Source organism: Stegostoma tigrinum, chromosome 27 (assembly GCF_030684315.1).
Source record: "Stegostoma tigrinum isolate sSteTig4 chromosome 27, sSteTig4.hap1, whole genome shotgun sequence".
NCBI lineage: Eukaryota > Metazoa > Chordata > Chondrichthyes > Orectolobiformes > Stegostomatidae > Stegostoma > Stegostoma tigrinum.
In genome coordinates, this window is record NC_081380.1 from 29,681,016 (window position 1) to 29,706,573 (window position 25,558).

The 25,558-nt window shown below is 39.2% G+C and overlaps 1 protein-coding gene across 13 annotated transcripts in view; it reads right to left on the bottom strand.

The window, feature by feature from the left end:
* Positions 1-25,558, bottom strand: part of myo18ab (myosin XVIIIA b) — a 300,129-nt gene that overhangs the window by 68,629 nt on the left and 205,942 nt on the right. For all 13 annotated transcript variants that reach the window (XM_059655209.1, XM_059655208.1, XM_059655207.1 and 10 more), the window contains 5 exons: positions 25,307-25,434; positions 24,817-24,971; positions 23,648-23,771; positions 18,895-19,095; positions 17,205-17,315 (listed from right to left, as the gene is read on the bottom strand). In XM_059655209.1, coding sequence (XP_059511192.1) covers positions 17,205-17,315; positions 18,895-19,095; positions 23,648-23,771; positions 24,817-24,971; positions 25,307-25,434 — 719 coding nt within the window. The remainder of the gene's footprint in view (positions 1-17,204; positions 17,316-18,894; positions 19,096-23,647; positions 23,772-24,816; positions 24,972-25,306; positions 25,435-25,558) is intronic.

A 25,558-nucleotide genomic window follows, 5' to 3' on the forward strand; every position in this document is an offset into this window, starting at 1 on the left:
GGTCTTGAGATTTATTCAACTTCAATTTTGGCTTTGAGCTCAAGAAAAATTGGTCTGTGCAAAGGTCTGTTGGAACATTGAATTCTTTGTTAAAGGCAGTTATTGAGGTAGAAACACAAGGTAATTAAAGGGACAATTTTTTCTACATTCTTTCACGGAACATGGTTGTCATTGGCAACAATTGTCATGTGTTGCCCATCACCAATTACCCTTGAACCGTGTGGCTTGCCAAGCCATTCTGGAGGGGAGACAAAAATCAACCACATTGCTGTGGGTCTGAAGGTATGTTTAGGCCAAACCAGATAAAGATGGCAGGTTTCCTTCCCAAAAGAATGTTTGGCAACTGTTGATGATAGTTGCCACTATTACTGTAACTAGCTTTGAATTCCAGATTTATTATTTGATTTTAAATCTCACCAGTTGACATAGATGAATTTCCATCCATGTCTTGACAGCATTAGCCCAAGCCTCTGGATTACTAGTTCAGAAAAATTACCTGCACACTGCCAACTTCCTGAATATTTGAACCAGACAATACATGAAAACAATGGGATTAGATTTGGAATTTCCAGATAAGCAAGCAGAGATGTAATGTACTAAATAGGCTACTTCTACATCAGTGATATCCAATATCCTCAATTTGCCACATGGGTGAATCAACCGCAGACATGTAGTGAATTGCTGCTAGCATTTTCAAAGCCACATATTACGAACTGTGTTACAATTACAGTAGAGCATGAGTATAGACATCACTTGGTTGATGCCTTTGATATCTGATTCTTTCATGCTCAATGAGATATAATCATATTTTTTGTTACATAAGAGTCACATTTTGTTCAGATCATAACTATGTTTAGCAGAATACAGTTCAGTTGCCAGATCTCTAGTAATTTTATCAGACAAGAAAAATAAACAGTGACTTATTAATGTCTCAGTTTCAGTTCCCTCTGAACGCCGCTAAATGAAGAGGCATATAGATCTGCAGATCTCCATTGAGAAGCAGGACAAGTCATTGAAAAGACAGAGATATCAAAGTGAGGAACACAGCAGAACAGACAGTATCAGAGGAACAGGAAAATTGACGTTTCGGGGCGGGACCCTTCCTCAGAAATGGGAAGGGGGAAGGGAGCTCAACACAACCTGTTTATCTTCTCTCCCACCGATCCACTACTCCCACCTCACTGACCAATCCCGACCACTGCCTACACGTAATCACCTATCACCATCCGACCCACCTTCCCCAGCCCCACCCCTCCTTTATTTATTGCTGAGCTCCCCTCCCCCTCCCCATTTCTGAAGAAGAGACCCAATCTGAAATGTGAACTTTCCTGCTCCTCTGATACTGCCTGGCCTGCTGTGTTCCTCTAGCTCCACACTTTGTTGTCTATGACTCCAGCACCTGCAGTCCTTGCTATCTCATTAGAAGGATAGATCTCTTGGGGAACCTGATGACATGAAGGTTATCTAAAAAGGCTGTTTTGTTGGTAGTTGGTGTTTTAGGACTGATGTTCTAGGGGGAGTGTTTGCTAGAACAGTTGAGGAGGGTTTAAACTAATACGGCAGGGGGATGGGAACCTATGTAAAGAGTCAGAGAAGGAGGCAGCAAAGACAAACACAAAAGCTAGAAAGGGGAATAAGAAGAGTGAAAGGGTGAGAAACCAAGGACAAGATTCAAACAGGTCTATTGAGAAAAATAAGGAGGCGGCAAACGCTGTCAGAAGGATAAGCTTAAAGGCTTTGTGTCTTAATGCTGGGAGTGTCTGCAATAAAGTGAATGAACTAATCACGTAGATAGATGTAAACGGGTACAATACATTCAGGATTATGGAGACATGGCTACAGGGTGACCAGAGATGGGAACTGAATGTCCCAGGGCATTCAATATTTAGGAAGGACATGCAAAAAGGAAAAGGTGGCAGTGTAGCATTGCTGTTTAAACAGGAAATTAACACAATAGTGAGAAAGGATATTAGCTCCGATAATGTGAAGTCTGCATAGGTTGATTTGAGAAATACCATGGGAAAAAAACATTACTAGGTATCATATGTAGACCCCCAAACTGCAGTGGCAATGTCGAGAATGGCATTAAACAGGAAATTCGAAATGCCTGTGATAAGGGAATATTTGGTGATCATGGGTGATTTTAATCTGCACATAGATTAGGCAAATCAAATTAGCCACAATGCCATAGAGGAGGAATTCATGGAGTGATGAACCACGGGATGGTTTTCTCGGGCAATATGTGGAGTAATCAACTAGACAGAAGGTCATCTTAGACTGGGTACTGTGTAATAAGGGAATCATTGCCAATCTAACTGTGAGAGATTCCTTGGGGAAGAGTGACCATAACATGATAGAATTTTTTAAAAATCAAGGTGGAGAGTGAGGTTGTTGATTCGGAGACTAAGGTGCTTAACCTTAATAAAGGAAACTATGAGGATGCGAGGCGTGAGGTGGCCTTGATAGCTTGGGGAGAGTTACTTAAAGGAAGGACAGTGGATAGACAATAGCAAACATTCCTTGAATGTTTAGGGGAACTGCAACAACCGTTCATCCCTGTCTGTCGCAAAACCAAAATGGGTAAGAGGGCCAATTCATAGCTTACAAAGGAAATACCAAAAGTATCCTTTCCAAGGAAGAAACATACAGATTGGCCAAAATAAAAAATCTGAGGATTGGGAGCAGTTTAGAATTCAGCAAAGAAGTCCAAGGGATTGATTAAGAAGGGGAAAATACAGTACACAAGTAAGCTTGCAGGGAATATAAAGACTGACACTAAAAGTTTCTATAGGTATATGAAAAGAAAGAGATCAGTAAAGACCAATGTAGGTCCCTTATAGGCAGAAACAGGGGAATGTATAATAGGGGTCAAAGAAATGGCTGAGGAACTGAATACATACTTTGGTTCTGTCTTCACAAAAGAGAGCACAAATCAGATACCGGAATTGTTGAAGGAGGCAAGATTCAGTGACAGGGAAGAGCTGAGAGAGATCAATATTAATAGAGAAATGGTGCTGGAAAATAGCTGGCATTGAAGTTAGATAAAAATCTATAGGTCCTGATAATCCACATCCCAGAGTACTTAAGGAAGTAGCTCCAGAAACAGTGGATGCATTGGTGGTCATCTTCCAGGATTCTATAGATTCTGGAACAGTCCCTGCAGATTGGAGGGTGACTAATGTCACTCCAATATTCAAAAAGGGAGGTAGTGAGACAACAGGGAATTATAGACTGGTGAGTCTAACATCGGTAATGGGGAAAATTCTCGAATCCATTGTCAAGGATTTTATAGCAGACCATTTAGAAAGCAGTGGCAGGATAAGACAGAGTCAGCATGGATTTATGAAAGGGAAATCATGCTTGACAAATCTGTTGGAATTCTATGAAGTTGCAATTAGTAGAGTTGACACGAGGAAGCCATTTGATATACTAAGTGTGGACTTTCAGAAAGCATTTGACAAAGTCTCACGTAAGAGATTAATGTGCAAGATTAAAGCACGTGAGATTGGGAGAAATGTATTGAGACAGACAGGAAACTGGTTGGAGGAAACAGAGTAGGAATTAACGGATCAAACTAGCAGGCAGAAATTAGTGGTATGCCAGAGTGCTGGGAACCTAGCTAATCACAATATACATTAATGATTTTGATGAGGGAACAAAATGTAACAGCTCCAAGTTTGCAGATGTTGGATGAGAGTGTGAACTATGATGTGGATGCAGAGATCCTTCAGCACGATCTCAATAGTTTGGGTAAGTGGGCAAATCAATGGCAGATGCAGTATAATTTGGATAAATGAGAGGTCATTCACTTTGGAAGCAAAAACAAGAAGACAGATTACTACCTGAATGGCTCTAAATTGGGAGGGGGAAGTGTGTAGTGGGACCTGGGTGTCCTTGTGCACTAGTTGCTGAAGGTAAGCATGCAGGTGGAAAGAAGGCAAATGGTACGGTGGCGTTCATTGCGAGAGGTTTCAACTACAGGAGCTGGAATGTGTCGTTGTATAGGGCCTTGGTGAGACCACACCTGGAATACTGTGTGCAGTTTTGGTCTCCTTTTCAGAGGAAGGATGCTCTTGCTCTCATGGGAATGCAGCAAAGGTTTACTAGGCTGATTTCGGGAATGGCAGGTCTGATACATGAGGAGAGATTGACTAGGTTGGAGTCAACATAGTGTAGAGCTGGAGGAACGTAGCAGACCAGACACCAAAACAGGAGTAGGAAAGTTGATGTTTCGGGTCAGTTTCTTCAGGTTGGGATTGTTTTTGTTGGAGTTCAGATTAATGAGGCAGGATCTCAGAGACTTATAAAACGCTAAAAGGACTTGACAGGGTAGATGCAGGGAGGGTGTTCCTGATGGTGGGTGTGTCCACAACAGGGGTCACAGTATGAGGATTTGGGGTAGGCGATTTGGATGGAGATGAGGAGACATTCACCCAAAACAGTGGTGAAGGATGCAGTTATGCAAAATCATTGAACGTATTAAAGAGGTGACTAGATATGGCAATTGAGGCAAATGAGATCAAGGATAATGAAGAGAAAGCAGGATTAGGCTACTGTGTTGGACGATCAGCCATGATTGTAAAGAATAGCGGGGCAGGCTCGAAGGGCCAAATGGACTCTTCCTGCTCCTACCTTCTATGTTTCTGTGCAAAACAATTGAGGTGAGAGTGATAGACATAGCTGTTAATAAGAGATGAAGTGTTCAATTTTGACAAGGAGGGGTGCCATAGCAACATCAAAATTTCTTTGGCTTAGATCTCATACATAGGTTGAAACAGAAGTTTATAAGGAATAGGACACTACTGTTATGCAAGAAGAGATGACAGGTGTATGATCAAGAACTAAAGGCCATAAATGGCCAGGGTTCTATTCAAAGAAATAGCTGGTGAAAGGTAAAAGGCAAAGCAACAGAGCATAGAGGTAGCAGGTGGAGACATATTGATCCTTTTGGCTTCCTGAGGTTCCTAACATATTCAATGCTGACTGGAACAGAGCTTATTCTTGAAAAGCCTTTTTCTTTCCCTCCCACACCCCCACCCCCAAAATAAACGAAAGCATTTTCGGAAAAGAACACTTCAGTTGACAGATTGTCTTCTCTTTTTCAAAGTGTATTCAGGAGGCTTCCTTGGTTGGACTGCAGCAACTATTTGAAGCTACTCTCTTGTTTCTGACAAAAAGTTTATCAGTCGTAGTTGCCGATTGTTACAAATCTCAAAACTACTTTCCATAACTGAGCATTTGTTTTATTAATATTGCATATATTTTGTATCACACAATGACAATGGTGAGCTAATTGCTGCATGTTTGGCAAGCATTGTTGTCCAGTTGATTTTCCATGTCCAAATAATAAATTATGCTTCTTACTACTCATAAGGTTTGGCATATTTTTCAATGTTATTCTCCGACAAGGCTCTCCAACCCTCACATGGTTTCACTCTTACCATTTCAAAATGGCTGACACCTCTCCAGTAACATTTCTTTCTATCCTCCCCTGCACCATCCCCATACAGTCACCACTGTGCTTAATTTCCTTCTTCTCCTTATCTAAATATTGACCCCCAGTGACAACTCCACAAATATACAATCAACTTCTATATCTACACTGATGACACAGCTTCTATTTTCCCTCAATGCCTCCATGTGGGAGGCCTGCTTGCCCAAGTTCCAGGGCTGGATGAATCACAACTACTGCCAGCAATACCAGAGTTTTCCATCATGTGGCTCCTATGTCTTGGAATTCTCTCCTTTAACTTACTTCATTTTGAAGAAGTTTCAAAATCTCTCGCTGAGTAAGCTTTATGGCAACCCCACTAACTTCTCCCTTGCTAATTCATCTACCTTGGAATGCTCTTCAGTACAAGTACTATGTAAATACGAACAATTATAATGGATTAAAACTGCCCACACTATCAAGACCATGAAGAACCACACCACAACTAGTGAATAGCTATGAATGTTTAAAGAGAGTTACATTAAAAAAATTGCCATGTGGCCATACAGAATCTGAGTATTTCTGGAAAAAGACGCATTTTGTCAAAGCATTTCTTCTTGCACTCATTAGGATATCAATTTATGTGGATAACCAGCATTTATATTGCACAAGAGAATACTGATTGATTGGCAAGTGAACCCTGATTGGTAGCAGTATCAATGGAGAATACACTCTGTCTGGGTGCAAGACAGAAAGCATTAAAAACAATGTCTTCTTAAGCAAAGAATTATGTATTTTGAACAGAACTGTGAAGGTGTATTAAAGTAATTACATCTGCTTTTATCAACACAATGAACTAATAATTTTGGTAGATTATCTGTCAAATAAAAGCAAACGAAGTTTACATTATTGCAACAAACATATATATTTAAAGAAAAGTTGCCAAATGAATAAAAATAATTTTCAATTTTGCAAATGACTGCATATTGTATTGACATTGCTATGTATCAACAGCAACAATACAGTACCCCTGACATCAGAAAGCTCAACATTTGTCTTGTTCTCCTCTCCCTTAATTGACCATGGCTTCCCTTCATAAAGTGCTCCACTAGCAAGCCCAGAAGCTGACACTAAGCTAACAAACACGATGCAATACGCATAAAGTCTTTGGAGATCTCATCGCCAAATGATCTTGTGCCTGGTTTACTGGATAATGCAATGTGACGGGAGAAGGTGCTGGAGGTCAGAGAATTAGTCAACCAATATTAACTAATTCCTGAAAAGAATCAATAAATCAAGCTCGCTCTGCTGTGAAAATCATTAGGTTTTCTCAATTTATGCATGCACTAAATGGTTGTTCACAAAAGGCAGCATTTTGAGAATTCTTCTAAATCTGTTAACAGTAACAAAGGGATAAAATGAAATTTATGCAAATAAAAGGAGATTCAAAATAAAGTGTTTCTGCTATAAAGTAATTGAAAAGTATCATGACTTGCTATAGAAATAGGAACCATAAAAAGAATTTGTTCTGAACACTAGTTAGATCTTTGTAAAATGAAAAAATATCACAAAAGCCTCCATTAGCAAAGAGTCACAGAGTCATACAGCATGGAAACTGACCCTTCGGTCCAACTTACCCATGCCAACTAAGTTTTCCAAACTAAACTAGTTCCATTTGCCTGCATTTGGCCATATCCTACTAAAACTTTCCTATTCATGTGACTGAACAAATGTCTTTTAAAAGTTGTAACTATACCTGTATCTACCACTTCCTCTGGCAGTTCATTTCACATATGAACCATCCTCCATGTGAAAGAATTGCCCCTCAGGTCTCTCTTAAATCTGTCTCTTTTCACTTTAAGATGATATCCTCTAGTTATGAACGCCTCAACCCTAGGGATATAACGCTGCACAGTTATTCCAAAAAAATGCTAAATTCCATTCAGTGGCTCTCATTTAAAACTGCAACAAAAGAAAACAATAGTCTGATTTCACCCCAGGTTAACACTAACAACTGTTCACGCCAAGACCATAAGATACAAGTGCAGAATTAGGCTATTTAGCCAATGAATCTTACCAGCCATAATCAAATGGCACAGATGTTTTCCAACCTCATTCTCCTGCCTTCTCACTATAACCGTTGATCCGCTTACTAATCAATAGCCTATCCATCTCCATCTTAAATATGCTCAATGACTTGGCCTCCACACCGTTCTACAATGAGTTCCACAGGTTCACCACCCTCTGACCAAAGAAATTTCTCCTCATCTCAGTTCTAAAGGATCATCCCTGCACTCTAAGGCTGTGCCCTTGGTTCCTAGTCTCTCCTAATAAGGAAGCTAGAGAACCTGGAGAAATAAATAGCGATATCTTAAGAAGTGTCCATATTACGGAGGTGATGGCATCTTAAAACTCATAAAAGTGCATCCCAGAACTTTGTGGGAAGCAAGGGAAGCGATTACTGGGTGCTTTGCTGAGATATCTGTATCATTGATAGCCAATGGCAAGGAGCTAGAAGACTGGAGGGTGGTTTATGTGGTGCCATGATTTAAGAAGAGTGGTAAGGAAGAGCCAGAGAACTATAAATAGGTGAGCCTGACATCAGTGGTGGGTAAGTCGTTGAAGAGGATTCTGAGGAACAGGACTTACATCTATTTGGAAAAGCAAGGACTGATGAGGGATGGTCAACATAGCTTTGTGCATGGGAAATTGCGTCCAACTAACTTGACTGAGGTTTTTGAAGGAGGAGTGACAAAGATGACTGATGAAGGCACAATGGTGGACATTGTCTACATGGATGTCAGCAAGGCATTAAACAAGGTTCCATGCAGCAGGGTGGTTAGTAAGGGTTACATGGAACCCAGGGAGAGTTAGCCATTTGGATACAAAATTGACTTGTAGGCAGGAGTCAGACGGTGGTGTAAGAAGGCTTTTTTTTTGGCCTGGAGACCTGTGACCAGTGGTGTGCCACAAGGATCAGTGTTGGGCCCACTGCTTTTTGTTATTTTATGTAAATGATTTGGATGTGAATATCAGAGGAATGGTTAGTAAGTTTGCAGATGACATCAAAATTGGTGGTGTAATGGACAGTGAAGGTGGTTATTTCAGGGTACAAGTGGACCATGATCAGATGTGCCAGGGAGTGGCAGATGCAGTATATTTTAGTTAACTGTGTATATTTTAGATAACTTGGTAAGGCAAATCAGGACAGGACTTGTACAGTTATTGGTAGGGCCTTATGGAGTATTGCTGAGCAAAGAGACCTTAGGGTGCAACTTTATTAGTTCTTCGAAAGTGGAGTCACAAACAAACAGAATAGTGAAGGCAGCATTTGGGACTCTTGCTTTTATTGGTCAGTGCATTGAATATAGGAGTGACATGTTGCATCTATATTGGACATTGGTTAGACCACTTGTGGAATACTGTGTTCAATTTTGGTCTCTATTTTATAAGAAAGATGTTGTTAAACTCAAAAGGGTTATGAAAAGATTTACAAGGATGTTGTTGGGACTGGAAGGTTTGAGCTATAGGGAGGCGGTGTACAAGCTGTGGTTGTGTTCTATACCAACCTGCACCTCTTCAACCACTAGGGACTGAATAGGCTAGAGCATTTTTCCCTTGGAGGGTCAGACATTGAGGGGCTTACAACATTTGAAAGGCATCTGGAAGGGTACATGAATTGGAAGACTTGAGGGTTATGGGACACCCCAAATGCTGACAAAATAGGACAAGATTAATTTAGGATATCTGGTCAGCATGCATGGGTTGGACTGAAGAGTCTGTTTTCATGCTGTATATCTCTTTGACACTAGAGGAAATATCTTCTCCAAAACCACTAAGCCAGACCTTTCAATGTTCTCTAAGTTTTAGTGAGAAACTCATTGTTCTAAACTTCATTGAGTACAGACAGAGTCCTCAACTTGAATTCATATGACAAGCTATTCATTACAAGGATCATTGTCATTAACCTCCTCTAGACTTCTCCAAGGGCAGCACATCCTTTCTTAAATACAGAGCCCAAAACTGCTAACAACATTCCAAAGCCTTTTTACAGACTCAGAAATACATCCCTGTTCTTGTATTCTAGCCCACTCAAAATGAGTGCTAACATTTCATTTGTCTTCCTAAATTTCAAATGAATCTGTATGCTGAGCTTAAGAGAATCCTGAATTAGGGCTCCCAAGTCACACTGTGCTTCAGGTTTCTGAAGCCTTTCCCATTTAGAAAATGCCTCTATCCTTCCTATCAAAGGAATATTACACTTTCCCACATTGTATTCCATCTGCCAATTATCTGACCATCCTCCTAGCCTGTACAGTCCTTCTGCAGTCCCTCCACCTACTTTTGTGTCATCTGCAAACTTAGCAGCAATGCCCTTAGTTCCTTTGTCTATATTGTTAATGTATAACATGAATAGTTGTGGCTCCACTATTGGCTCCTATGGAACTCAAACAGTCACTGGCTACCATCCTGAAAAAGACCCCCTCATCCCCACAGTTTGCTTCCTGCCAGTCAGCAAATCCTCTATCCATGCTAATACCTTGCCCTACTCCTGCACCTATTGCCTATTGTCTATTGTCCAATACCATGAGCTCTTGTCTTATTTAGCAGCCTCCTGTGTGGCACCTTGTCAAAGGCCTACTAGAAATCCAAATATATCACATTCAGAGGCACTTCCTTCTCTAAATTGCTGTTACCTCCTCAGAATTCTCACAGATGTGTCAGGCATGACTTCCCATTGACAATGCCGCGCTGACTCAGCCCTACTTTTACAATGCATTATTAATTACTTACAATTTCAACCTTAATAGTGGTCTTTAAAATCTTACCAATGACCAAGGTCAGGCTAACCAGCCTTCAACCTCCATCCCACGTTAAACAGGGGTGTTACATTGGCCATTTTCCAGTCTTCTGGGACTCTCCCTGACTCCAGTGATTCCTGAAAGATCATCACCAATGCCTCCACAATCTCCTCAGCTATCTCCTTCAAAACCATGGTGTGTAGTCCAACCGGTCCGAGTGATTTTCCTACCTTCAGGTCTTTCAGCTACCCCAGTACCTTCTCCTTAATCATAGCCACTACAGCTACTTCCGTTTCCTGACTCTCAAAGTTGTATTACGCTACGGTGTTTTCTACTATGAAGACAGATGCAAAGTACCTATTCAGCTTCTCCACCATTTCCTTGTTTCTCATTACTGCTTCTCCAACTTCATTTTTCAGTAGTCTAATGTCCGCTCTAGCCTCTCCCTCATCTTCTGCATATCTAAAAACCTCTTACAACCTTCATTGTTACTACTACCTATCTTACCCTCACCTTTCATCTTCTCCCTCCGCTTATTGCTTTTTAGTTGTCTTCTGCTGGTTTATAAAGGCTATCTAATCCACTGTTGTCCCATTAATCTTCACGACAGTCTATGCTTTCTCTTTTGCTTTTATGCTGTCCCTGATGTCCTTTTATCAGCAACGGTTGCCTCATCCTCCCCTTAGAATGGTTCATCATCCTTGGCATGATTTACTGCTGTGCCTCCTGGATTATCTGCAAAAACCCTAGCCATTGCTGCTTCACCATCTTCCCTGTTAGACTTGCCTGCCAATAAACTCTGGCCAGCTCCTCCCTCATGTCTATGTAGTCACTTTTACTCAACTGTAATACCATTACGTCTGATTCAAGTTTCTCCCTCTCAAACTGCAGTCTGAATTCTATCATGTAATGGCTGGGGTTCCACTACCTTAAGTTTTCGAATCAAATCATTATGTAACATAATGTGACCCTATCACACATCACTAAATCCAGTACTGCCTGTTCCACTGTGAGCTCTACCACAGACTGTGCCCAAAATAAATATCATTCCACACCTACAAATCTCTTTTCTTGGGATCTACTACCAATATGATTTTCCCAGTGCACTTGCAGATTTACAATAATTATGGTGAATGTCATAGAGAAAGTTCATTTAAGAGAGGTGCTATTTCCTGCCCCACATTCTGATGATTTATAAGTGGCATGTAACTCCCAAAAGGGTATCAGTGATAATGGGAACTGCAGATGCTGGAGAATTCCAAAATAATAAAATGTGAGGCTGGATGAACACAGCAGGCCAAGCAGCATCTCAGGAGCACAAAAGCTGATGTTTCGGGCCTCTCTGATGAACGGTCCAGGCCCGAAACGTCAGCTTTTGTGCTCCTGAGATGCTGCTTGGCCTGCTGTGTTCATCCAGCCTCACATTTTATTAACTCCCAAAAGGGTCTGTTTTCCTTGGCAGTTCCTCAACCCTACCCACACAGATTCTATGCCTTCCAACCCTACATTACTTCCTGCTATTGATTTTTAATTTTAGTTCTTATTATGAAGGTAATTTCACACCCACTGCCCATCTGCCTGCCATTTTGATAGGACACATATCCTTGAACATTTAGTTCCCAGTCCTGATCATGCCTGCCAATTTCAATCTGCAGTACAACCCATGTACCTTGTTTCATTTGACAGAGTAGCATAGAGTGCCAAGAAGAGTGAAGTTGATTTCACAGTCATCCCATCTGGATTAGCAACCGATCAGGTAGTGATCGATGCATGTGAGCAGCTGTTTATAACACTGTTCCACACCAACCTGCAACTCTTCAATCACTAGAGGTTGAATACCCTGAGGCTTTTTTTCACCTGGAGCATCAGAGGCCAAGGGGTGACCTTAGAGAGGTTTATAAAGTCATGAACAGCATGTATAGAGTGAATAGCCATGGTCTTTTTCCCAGGGTAGGGGAATCCAAAACGAAAGAGCATAAGTTTAAGGTGGAAGGGGAATGATTTAAAAGGAACGAGAAGGGCAACTTTTTCACTCAGAGGGTGCAGCTTGTATGGAATGAGCTGCCAGAGGAGGTGGTAAAAGCTAGTACAATTACAACATTTAAAAGGCATCTGGATGGATATATGAATAGGAAGGGTTTAGGAGGGATATGAGCCAAATACTAGCAAATAGGACTAGATCAGTGTGGAATATCTGGTCAGTGTAAACAAGTTGGACCGAAGGGACTGTTTCCACACTGGACAACTCTATTTACATACAGCACCCATAGTCCTGCATTGACTACGTCCCCCTCTCATAGCTGTTCCCTTAACTGCTGTGCCTGAAGTTAGATTCTTCAGTATTTCCATACTCTGTCCTTTCAGTTGTTCTGGAAGCTTCAAATAACTTCTGAAAAAACCTCCCCTCACTTTAACAAGTTTAAAATCCTTCTGACCTCAATTTGTGCCGTCAGTTCATCTGCTTTATGCTGAATGTTTCATACATTACAATAGAAAGCTCTTAAGTTTGTTCAATTATTGAACAAGTTTCCCCACACTTTTATGGTTCCTTGGTTCAATAACACTAACACTCGCACATTCTGTTCGTTCCTTTTATCTACTGGTAACTTGCAATCTTACCGTCTCCTTTCCCTTTGATTTGTCAGTTTTCTATGCAGCTGGCACCGCCCCCCCCCCCCACCAACTCAACTATTTCATTTAAAGTGCGGTCCACAGCCCTAGTTCTTACAAGAGATTCACCAGGGCTTTGGCCCCAGCACGATTCAAGTGGCACAATCGTATTTGAACAGCTCCCTCTTTGCTAGGTAGTGATGCCAAGGACAGGTGTACGTAACCCCTATTGACCCACATTTACCTTTGAGCCACACGTTTACCTCTTTAATCTTGTAGACCCTGTGTTAATTAGTTCATGGCTCAAATATTGATGTGGAGAATACCATCTTTCTGGTTTTGCTTTTTAAATAGATCTTAGCAGTTCTTATTCCAGAACCCACTTCCTCTTTCTACATTTAAGTGTATGTATCTACATGGACAACTGGATCTTCCCCCTCCCACTCAAATTTCCTCTGCAGCCCAGATGAGATATCCTGAACAGCCAGCAGGCAGGCAATGTAGCCTTCTGGAATCTCATTCCTGGCCACAGTGTTTAGTCCACTGACTATACTATCCCCAATTATGATGTTTCTCTTTTCTTCCCCCTCTTCTGAGTGGCTCCTTGTACCATAACGCAATGAACATTTTGCTCGTCCTTCCTACCGCTCCTGCTCTCATCCACACAAGCAGTAAATATCTCAAACCGGCTAGTCAAGCTCAAGGTCTGAGGCTCCTTCAGCACTACCTTCTGTATCCCTGAATAAACCAAATTGTTCACTACTGACAGTTTTGGTTTACATACCTCAGTAGAGTTATGCTGGCATTAGAGTCAGATTAGGGAGGGTTGATTCTAAGTATGGAGAGACCTGGTTGTGCAGACAGGTTGTGCAGCCTGGATCTGTACTTATTGGAGTTGAGAAAAATGACAGGCAATCTTTTGCAACACAAGATTCTTAGGGAGCTTGACAGAGTAGACGCAGACAGCTTGTTTCCCCTTGTGGAATAATCTAGAACCAGAAGGCACAATTTCAGAGTAAGGGTTCGCCCATTTAAGGCAGAGTTGTGGAAGAATTTCTTCTCACACAGGTAGTGAATCCACGGAATTGTTTTTATTATAGAGGGCTGTTGAGTTTTGGTCATGTGTATTCATGGCTCAGATAGATTTTTAAACAGAAGGGAATCAAAGATTATGGGCATAAAGTAGCAAAGTGGAGTTCAGGATTGTCAGATCAGCCACAATTTCATTGAATGTTAGAGCAGACTCAACGGGCTGAACAGCCACTTTTGTTCCCATGTCTTACATTCTTGTGATAACTATGATGTCTGTCACAGGTGGCAAGTAAAAGCAATTTGCTGTCTTACCCAAAAAAGTTGTTTATGACAGCCTTTATTCATTATCGACCTTCAAATCTTGGAAAAACATTATACCCTTTAACGATGGTGCTTCTTTCTTTCTTACTATCGACAATACGTGAATTTTACCCAGAAAGTCTAAGGAACAGGTGACAGTGATCCAAACTTTAAAATATCTGTATTGAAGGGGACACTGGGAAGGTGTGAATCTTGGATCAGCCCAAAAATCTGAAAAGGTGGATAAATTAAAATATTCCATGGATCATAATTCACCTAACACCCATCTTAAATAATCATGTGCAGACTGTCCCCCAACATTGAGAAAGATGTGAAGAAGTAAATTCCATATACCAAAACTTTTGTCAATATTGCAATATGTTGACAAAATGGCCAACTATTCATTTTCTTTAATGTTGCGAAGTTGAGTAGAGTATCTGTGGATTGGGAGGCAGGACATTAGAATTTGGTGTTTGTAAAATGGTAGGGAGGAAAAGCAGTGCATGGTTCCTTCAAAAGATGATGCACTTTTTCTATGCTTAGAGATTTAAAAAGGAGAGCAGCTTGAAGGTTTGCAAATACACAGAGCACTCAAATTGAAACATTTGTATCAAAAGGCATATAGTTAGCAGGCCAAGCAGTTTTGTTATGTTACCCAGACAACAAGTTCTGAATTTAGCCAATTTGAATCAGGCACTTCTGAAGAAGGGTCTAGGCTTGAAACGCCAGCCTTTCTGTTCCTCTGATGCCACTTGGCCTGCTGTGTTCATCCAGCTCTACACCTTGTTATATTTAAATCTCATGGTTTTGACAATATCGGACTAATCCGACTGTAATAAATCAAAATATCATCAAGGCATTAAGACGGCAGTTGGACAATGACAGGAGAGTTAACTGCCTTCTGCCAGAGTAAACAGCTCGAGAGAATTGCTGATTCTCTCAAACTTCTTTAAGTCTTAGAGAAAGCACCATCTAAATCAAAGGTACCACCACCACAACTAGTTAAGATTCCTGGTAGAAAAATCAACAGAGAAGGTGTTCCTGACAGAAGATTCAACGGAGAAGGCACAGAACATTCAGGAAGACACACAACCTAGCTTTAGTTTTGAGATACTAAATTCCATTTTTATTTACTTTATGTAAATTGGACTTGTATTTATTGGACCTGCATACCATTAGAATCTTGTTTTATTCGGGAACAGTTAATAGTTTAGTTAATTTGTTCATTGTTAAAGTTAGATAAATAAATTGTTACTTGCTGAATGTAAAGTGAGAGTCACGGATTTATTTTATTTATTCACTAGAAAATTCCAGAAGGCAGGTTACAGCAGCGTTCACATTCCTTTTTAACAGATTAACACCCTCTTTGGGTGTTTTGGTTTTAGATCTCAAAAGGAGGGCAACGTTCACTTTATAACAGATTGGAGGCTCAGGTCTGGAATTTGCCCAGTTGAGGTCCGGGATTTGGATAGATTTAGGGTATGAAAGGTCCCAATAGATTTAAACAGACTTGGGACAATCATCCTAGATCTTTAAATTAAACTTAAGTGAGAAGTGGAAAATCTGTTTAATTTCAGTTGCTTGTTGTTGGTTAAATCAAAAGTGAGGTAATGGTTCTTTCAGTCACTAAGAGTTAACAAGGGGTGAAAGAAGAGACCATGGCAATTTTACAAAAGGTGATCAAGGAAAGCTGCTGGAATTGGCAGACAGCTGGAGTTGGGGTCGCCTTTGCCTGACAGAAAAGAAGAGGTAATTACAGCATTAGCTCAGCACTGAAATTTGCTGGAAAGACCGTCTGAATTTTTGGAAATCATAGAATTCAATTGAAGATAAAGCAGCTTGAACAGGAGAGGAAACTGTTTGAATTATGCATACAAGCAGAGGAATTTCCAAGACATTCCTTGAAGAAGGAAGTGCTGTGATTTTAAGAACTGAGTGGGTTTTACAGGAAATTTGTGCCAAACGTGAGTGGGAGTGGCGTGGTGACACCATTGATAGATTTGTTAAAAAAAACAGGAAATTTCTGTGTACAGAACAATGCCAGGAAAGATTTGAAAATTTAGAAGCACTGCAAACCACCACACCAGTTTTAGCCATGCCAAATTCTTGAAACCCTTTAAAGTCACCATTGACACGAGGTGTTGCAGCTATGTTGTTACAGGAGGATGACTGTCAAATTGAAGGCGGCTTTTTTAAGAAAAATAAACAACCATTGAGAAAGAGTTAGTGAGTTTGGTAGTGGCCTTACAACATTTCAGCATTTACATTGCAAACAATACATCAGAATCGGTTGTGGATCTCAATCACAATCCTTTGACTTTTCTGGAAAGATTCCCTGGCAGCAGGATCAGCCGTAAAAAGGCATTTATGGCTGGAGAACGGCAGAAGAATGATGTGGAGACTTTGAGACACTAAACTTAAATTTTTTGTTTCTTACTTGGGTTTATATATGTGGGATTTGTGTTTATTGGAACAGCACACCAGTAGAATTTAGTAGTTAGGGAATAGTTAGTAGTTAGGGGGGATTGTTCAGTTCATTAGTAACTAATTTGTTCATGCTTTGTTCAAGGTGCAGCAAGCTTCTCTGGGTGTTTCAGTTTAATTCTTAGAAGGAAACCTCTGATCCACCATAACAAATTGAGAGCTTGTATTCATTTTAATTATCAGAGAGGTTCAAACTTCTTTCATAATGTGATGCAACAAAAATCTCCCTTTTTAACATTATAATAAATGTTTTCTCTCCACAGATAAATGTAAATATTCTAAAGTGGGATTTCCAGTTGCATTAGTAATTCTATATCATATTAATTACAAATACAAAAACAGTGACTGCTATATATTGTGACTTTACTTTTAACTTTCCATATTTTTATGTTATTCAACACAAATACATTGGAATTCTGAAAGAAGAGATATAACTAGACAGCTACAAAAGGGTAACTTACATAGCCTAAAATTCAATTTTCAGACACTATTCATAAAAAAATAAATATTTCCATGTTACTAGGTATTACAGGAAGAAAACTTACCTTTTTCTGACAAGACTGTCTAATTTCTTCCACCTCCTCCTCTTTACTCTCAATCTCCTTGACTTGAGTTTGTCTGTGCCTTTCCATTTCCATTTCCAATCGAAGCTTGGCCTAAATTTGGACAAAAACATTAATCTCCAGGAATATTGAATTTCTTTCCCAACTAGTTAACCAAATACACCTTCAATGAAACAATGTTTTATTTTGGAAAATGTTCTCCTTTCATGCATGGCATTAACTTCTGGCACCTTGTTTAACTGCAACCTGAAGTGAGAAATGCAAGGAGGACTAATTATACAGCTTTCACAGCCAAACCTGATCTTGCACATGCCCAATAACGACACGTTCACACTTTCTAACAAAGGCTCATTGATAGCTATCAACCATGGGAACTCTGAAACTAAAAAGGAATATTGACCAGTTTATCTTACACAGTGCATATATGCAAAGTATAGGCTTACATTGTTAACAAGTTCCCACTTAGAATTCAAATTTTACCAGCAGCCATGATGGGATTTAAGCCCATGCCCCCTCAACATCATCCTGGGGTATTGCATTTAGTCCAGTGACATCACTATGATGTCACTGCTTCCCCATCTCTCAATGTTTTTGTTCTTTCCAGTGATTATAGAAAAAGTAGAAATAAGTTCTAAAATAATAAAAGGATGAGAAATGTTCCAAACAAGCAGACTACTAAAGACTGGGGAAAGAAGTTGTACAAGCTACAAAAAACTCAAGGCTAGCTTAGATGTTAGGCATGGTTATTTTTGCAGACAGCCTATAGTGTAAACTGTCAGCATATAGAATTGGTGTAGATGGAATACATGCAATCTAAAGGGAATGGATTAATACCCGTCAGTGGCAAAATTTGCAACATAAAGTTGGTAGCTACGTAATAGTGAACATTCTTACTGAGTTACACTGGCCAACCAGAGCTTGTCTGTCAAATTTTTGTACCTGCAGTGAAACGTCAGGTTCTTTTCTGAAAATTAGTCTTCTTCCTTCTTCTTTTGACTTTCCCGGAACAATGACAGGAGATGGAGGTGGCAGTCTATGCAAGCTACATCAAGCAGGATTGCGCTGGATTGATAAACCTACTGGTCCATTGGTTTTTTTTAAAAAAACATATGCTCATAAAAAACTTCAAAATGATCAGTTTATCAGCGGAAGTTCCTCATCTGGGAAATTTCAATATGTAGTACTCAAGTCTGAAAGAAGTATCCAATAACTAGTGTTTTTCATAAAATTATAAAATGTACATTATGGGCAAAAAGGTTCCTTCTGGCATTTAAACGTACCATTTTTAGAAAACTGGGAAGGAGCAAGGTGGCATGTCCCTTCAATATACCTGTATTTCTCTCTTTCCTGTTTCCAAACAAATACCAGCCAAACAGATTAGTCATTTATTTCCCTAATTCCTCTGCCACACTGCTTTGAAACCTGTCGCAAAACATACAGCCTGAAACAGGTTCACACAATATTCAACAGTTTTGAGTGGTAATTTTAGAAACGAAACAAAGTAGTACAGCTGAAGTTGAAGACTTTAATTCAAAGATCTTTGGTCAAAACTTCATCTGTGGTTTGAAGGTACAGATCATTTCCTCCAAGGATACAATTCTAAAACTGCATAAATTAGAATTCTGTTTTCAGATACATTCGAAAACCTTCTTAAAAAGAGAAATGATTGTACCTGCTCAAGCATCTGAATAGTCCCAGCTTGTTCATCTAACTCCTCTTCCTGGTCCTTGACTTTGGCCTCTAATTCACGCACCTGCTTCTTCACTTTTGCTAATGAAGCTTCATCTTTAGATTCTTGAGAGGAGAGATCCTGCAGTTCTGCATCTAGACGCTCTGCCTTTTGAGTGATGGTGATAATTTCAGATTCCTTGTCCTAATAACAAAATGGAGACAAAAATGTCAGCAGTTCACTGTAGCACATATGTTTACAGCTATTGTTTTATAAGGTTATAATCTAACGGATAATACAAATACCAATACAACCACAGCGTAAATAATGTAGTAAATGGAATTTAGAATCTAACAGTTAACTCTATTTTACAGAAAGAGAGCTTTATTTAATAAAAACCAAAAGGAAAGAATTGACCCATTCCACAGTTCTTAAAAATTAAATTTACATTTGACTTTGAAATTACAGTGAAGTGCTATAATAGATTTTGACAAATCTCATCTTTTTTCAAAAGCACTGCAGGGCATAGAAGATGAGGAAGAATGTGTCCTAGAATCTTCTGATGAAGAATCATTATATTTTGTAAAAGTCTGCACACAGAAAACAAGTAACTAAAAGGAAACTGCTCTGGCAACAAAATTAATATTCATGGACTGTACTGCTTGTAAGCATTGATGATTTATATGTGTGAATGTTCGGATAGTCAAATGGATTGTTTTCAAATGTAAGCGGGTATTGCATATATGAAAGTAGCTACCAAATAAAGTGGCAGAGCAGAATTCAATTACAACATTTAAAAAAAAATTGGACAGGCACGTGGATAGGAAAGATTTACAGGGATATGAGCCAAATGCAAGCAAATGGGACTAGTTCAGCATGGACAAGTTGGATCGAAGAATTTGGTTCCATGCTACATGAATCTATGACTCTAAATTCAAATGCTGAACTTCCCTTCTTCAAACACACTTTTGGAGAAATGGGAAGAAACCTAACTCTTTTCAAGCTGTGTTCTGAACATAAAACAAATTTCAGTACTGGCCTTGGCCAGACTATTGTGTCCAATATTGGGCACGAACCTTTAGGAAGGATGTCAAAACTTTAGAAAGTGTTCAGAGATCCACTAGAATGATACCAGAGATGAGGGACCATCAAATTTGGTGAACAAAATAAGGTAATAAAAGCATCTTATCTGGTAGTTTTTAAGATCAAGAGTTTTTTGGCACTTCGTTTATCAAATGTTCAAATCCTATTAGCAAATCAAATGTATCAAAACACAAATTTGCGGGACTTTTGATGCTCACAGTCATTGCTCGATTTAATCTGACTACAACTTCAGAATATAGTGCAAGCTCAGAGCAATGAAAGTGCCATTTTCCCTTTATTGCTCTGACACAGACTATCTTACAGATCCTTGCAGGGTAAGTAATCAGCAAAATCTATTAATTTGCCAAGGACATTCCATTTCCTGTCTGGATTTCACTACTTATAGGTTATGTTGTTCAGTGACGTGTGACTTTTCATTGCAAACTGAGTAATGAACAACCGAACAAAAACAACTTTTATTTATATTCTTTATCATAATTAAAAATCCCAGGGTGCTTCATAGAGGCATAAACCAAAACATGACACAAAAACTGTTGATGATACTTGTGTAGATGACCAAAACCCTAGTCAAAGAAACAGGCTTTAAAGAACATCTTATGAAAGGAAAGACAGAGAGGCAGACAGGTTTATGACAGAATTCTAGAGCCGATGGCCCCAGCAGCCAAAAGAACAGCTATTGATGGTGGAAAGATAAAAATCAGGCAGCCAGAATTAGAGGAGAAAATATCTTGAAGGACTGTAGGCCTAGAAAAGATTTTGGTAAACAGGAGGGGCAAGGCCATGGAGGTGGTTTCACAAGGATATGAACTTTAACACTGAGGAATTGTTTAAATGGGAGCCTATGTATCTCTGCAAATTACAGAAGTAATGAGTGAACTGGACTTACTGTGATTCCTCCTCATCTCAAAATTAAAATGGCACCATTTTATTCTGAGACTATGGCCTTCTGTCCTAGATAGTCTCATGTAGAGAAACATTCTCTCATTATTTACCCTGTCAAACCCCTTAACGGTTCTATATGTTTCAACGAGATCACCTCTCATTCTTTTGAACTCACTGGGTAAAGTCTCAATCTGTTTAATCTTTGCTCATAAGACAATCCCTCTATACTAGTGATCATCCTCCTTTGTACTCAAGCCTCCTTGCAAGGAACAAAAATCATTTGGTTCTCCTAATTACTTGCTGTAACTGAAAATCTGCAACTCACGTAGGAGGACATCCAGATTCCTCTGTATCACAACTCTGCATTCTCTCACTATTTACATAATAAGCTTCTATTTTTATTCTGCCTTCCAAAATGGACAATTTCACATTTTCGTACATTATTCTCCACTGGCCATATCTTTGCCCACTCACTTAACTGAGCTATGCCCTTTATGTAACCTTCTGTTGTCCTCTTCACAGTTTACTTTCCTTGCTATCTTTCTGCTACCAGCAAATTTGACAACCATTTCTTCTGTCCCTTCATCGAACTGATTTATGAGTCATAAACAGCTGAGGCTCCAGTAATGATGTAGCACACCACTTGTTGGTTCGTGCTAGTCTGAAAAGACATTTATGCATAAAATCCACCTTTTGTTAGCCAGCTAATCTTTTATCCACAGCAGTTCACCCCCTATATCATGAACTTATATTTTCCGCAAAAACCTTTGATGGTGCAACTTAAAGATTTTCTGGAAACATCCTGATGAATGTAAAACAGAAAGCTTTAATGTATTTGTTGCCTAACTAATTTGCAGTGAATATTAATTTTACTTCGTTGATTACAGTAGGTCTAAAAACACAAGTCTTGTCATGCGATTCTCTGTTGGTCACAGGGAAATTCATTTTTCTTTTTAAAAGGTATTTCTTTTAGGGGTCATAGCACAGTAAAGTTAAAACCAACTTCGTTCAGCCTTCGACAGGTGCCTAGTAGTGGAGTTTGTGGTAGGTTCAAAGAAAATGGCTCCAGACTTCATAACGTTTAATTCGAGGATGCTTCTGCTCTGGACGACAGACCAGCAGTCTGGCAATTGGGCAACAGTCCAGTTTCCAACAGAAATGCTGGTGCCAAGGCAAGACAGCATCATCACCACAGATGGAAACTAACATTTTGTTTCTGGATGATATTGCTAAAGAGGATCTTGGATGACATCAAAAAGTAACTGAGCATAAAAGGGAAGACATATCATTGATGGTTGATTCCATGGCTATAATTAAATAGAAACAAACAGAATGTGACCCAGCTGAATAACAAATGGAGAGACATTAGACATTGTAGCAATTGCCTAATTGATGAAATCAGACAAGTCAAGAACAAGGTGATAAAATGTGAGGCTGGATGAACACAGCAGGCCAAGCAGCATCTCAGGAGCACAAAAGCTGACGTTTCGGGCCTAGACCCTTCATATGAAGGGTCTAGGCCCGAAACGTCAGCTTTTGTGCTCCTGAGATGCTGCTTGGCCTGCTGTGTTCATCCAGCCTCACATTTTATTATCTTGGAATCTCCAGCATCTGCAGTTCCCATTATCAAGAACAAGGTGGATTAGTTTGCTTTTATTAGTCTATAGAATTTCACTTGCAATTTTGATAAGGCTAATTTTGGTACGGTAGTGGATGAGGTAGTCTGAAAAGATTCAAACATGAAGCAGGTAGAATAAATAACAGATATAGCCCTGAAAAATATGTAAATTAATGACTAGATTTTAAAATGTTCTCTTTATAAAAAGAGCTGGATATCTTCGTGATATGTCAGCTTCTACCTTCATTCTATGTATTTGTCCCAACATCTATTTTGCTCCTCACAGAGTTGTTAAAATATATTAATACTTCTAGCCAGTTTTGAGAAGATTTGTAGCTCAGGTTGAGGTTCTGGATATGAGTTTGCTCGCTGAGCTGGAAGGTTCGTTTTCAGACGTTTCGTCACCATACTAGGTAACATCATCAGTGAGCCTCCGATGAAACGCTGGTATTATGTCCGGCTTTCTATTTATCTGGTTAGGTTTCCTTGGTTTGATGACGTCATTTCCTGCGTTGGTGATGTCATTTCCTGTTCTTTTTCTCAGGGGATGGTGGATTGATTTGGAGCCAATGTGTTTGTTGATGGAGTTTCGGTTGGAATGCCATGCTTCTCGGAATTCTCAGAAAGCCGGACATAACACCAGCGCTTCGTCGGAGGCTCACTGATGATGTTACCTAGTATGGTGATGAAACGTCTGAAAACGAACCTTCCAGCTCAGCGAGCAAACTCACATTAATACTTCTGATTTGCTGATTGGTTTTGAGAATTTTAAATGTGATCGGCTGTTTAAACATTTTGATGACACCACTCCAACCCTGTGCCGGAAATCTCCATTAAACCACACTGCAATCAACTGCATTCCAACGGAGTTACAATTCTTGTCATAGAGACTGCACATTTCTCAGCAAGGCTTCCTTTCTTAAGAATTCAGTAGCAAGCACACAAGTTTTTACTGGCTACAAAATCCAGGCCATTGTCAATTTTACTTTTTGTTAAGTTAAAGACTTTTTTTGTAAACCCTAACAAATACATAGAATAATTCATGATAACACATGTCACATATAATAAATTCATATAGTATTATTTATAGCTATTGCTCAAATCTCACAAACTATTGAATTTACTTTTCATTATAATTATGATAATACATACATCTAGTTGTTGCTTTAAGCTGAATATCTCTGCTATAAATCCATCTCTTTCTCTGCTTAGTTTCTCCTTATGGATCTTCTCTCTCTGAGCTTCATCTTGTGCCTGTGACAATTCACTGTCAAATCTGGAACACAAATGTTTACAGAGATTATGGCAACAAAAAGCACAATTCTGGCTTGCTGTCGGTTACAAAGTGATCCACCTGGATCATATGAATAATATGTTAGGAGATCTATTTTCTTCCAATTATAATTTGGTAGGTTAGCCGAGTGGACACAAGTTTTGTGTTGATGCATGTCTGTGTGCTGGCAAAGGGAGAAATTTACAGACAGAATTTCCTTTTAAGAGGTTGTAATAAAAAAAATCTGATGACTCATATTTCTTTGGATTTCATAAATGCATCATTAAATAACAATCACCACATTGTTTCATTAGAATCATGTTCTCACAACACAAAGGTTACTTCCCTGTTTCGCAAATCTACAATGTGGTTGTATAGCCCAATGTATGCAGGATTATCAAAAGTTGAAATTTCATAAGCGCAACACTTGCCACTATTAATTGGGTCATTTTAAATACGAAGATAAAGCCAATCTATTTTTCATGCGTGGTTCTTATCTGCGATTTTGATTAAAGTTTCAAAAATTTTAGTGAATTAAGTTGAGAAATCTGAGACAGTGAACTTGAATGTCAGGAAATGTTACTGTTCTCAGACAATTCAGCAATTGTAAGGCAGAGCTGACTTCTTCCAGCTGTTTCAAACTGCAGAAAGGACTTGCAACTCCTAAGCAACACAATTGTGGCAGAAGAAAGGTAACAAAATTTATTCTGGAAATAACTAAAGGATTTGGGGCCTCTTGAATTTTGTCTTTGAGGTAAGAGAGAGGAATTTTGATAGAGGATCGTTCTGCAGATGTCTGTGTTTATTCCCATCAAGGACATGGATACAGAAAGCAGCGAACATATCGAGAAAAGTTTAGCAAAACAAACATGATGAATTAAATTGTTATGAAACAAATGAATGATTTCTTTTTCATTTTAAGTACATAAGCCAAAATCCATTGCTTTATACAATCTTAATATGTGTAAATCAGTCTATGCACATTCAACACTCAGTTTTAATAAGGAGATGATATTCTCCCGTTTTTATTTCGCAGGAATTGACTCACTTTCTCTGTTTCTTCTCCAATTCATGATTACGGCCTTGTTGTCCTTCAAGGTGCAGCTTGGTATCTTGCAATTCTGCTGTTAGACGCTGAGATTTTTTCTTCAACTGCTGAACACTGCGTTGCATTTCTTCGTTGTCAGCTTGTAAATCTGAAACCTGCAGGGATATGAGCAAGTCTGAGGTCTTGGCTTTTAACACTTGCTCATCTAGATTATTGTCAACTGTATCATGCCCTCCTTTCTTTACTCTAGTTGGCTTTTAATGGCCAAGACTACACTTGATCCATCGCGGTAAAATTTGAAAAACAATATCCTGCAAGACAGATTTTTAAGAGTTTACCTATCAGTAGCTCTGAAGAAAAATGGTGAATTAAAGCTCTTGTTTCTTTAGACCACAATAACCAGCAGTAGTATCTAAGGCATAGTGTCTCATCAGTTCAAATATTTAACTATATAATGCTACCAAAAAAAATGTTAAAAACATTGTCTCACTTTTCTCTCCAGTTGCCTTTTATTCTGCAATTCAACCTCTAGTTTATCATCAAATTCTTGACGCATTCGCTTTTTGGTGAAATCTATCTCTCTTATTGCACGCTCGTATTTCAGTCTCCATTCTCCACCTATGGAAGGTAAATTCAAGTAATTGACTATAAGCTGAATGTTTTGTCAATTAAATTCACATTTACATTTAATATTGAAGGAAGCAGAAAAAAAAAAAGAGAACTTAAGCACTTTGCAAAGCAA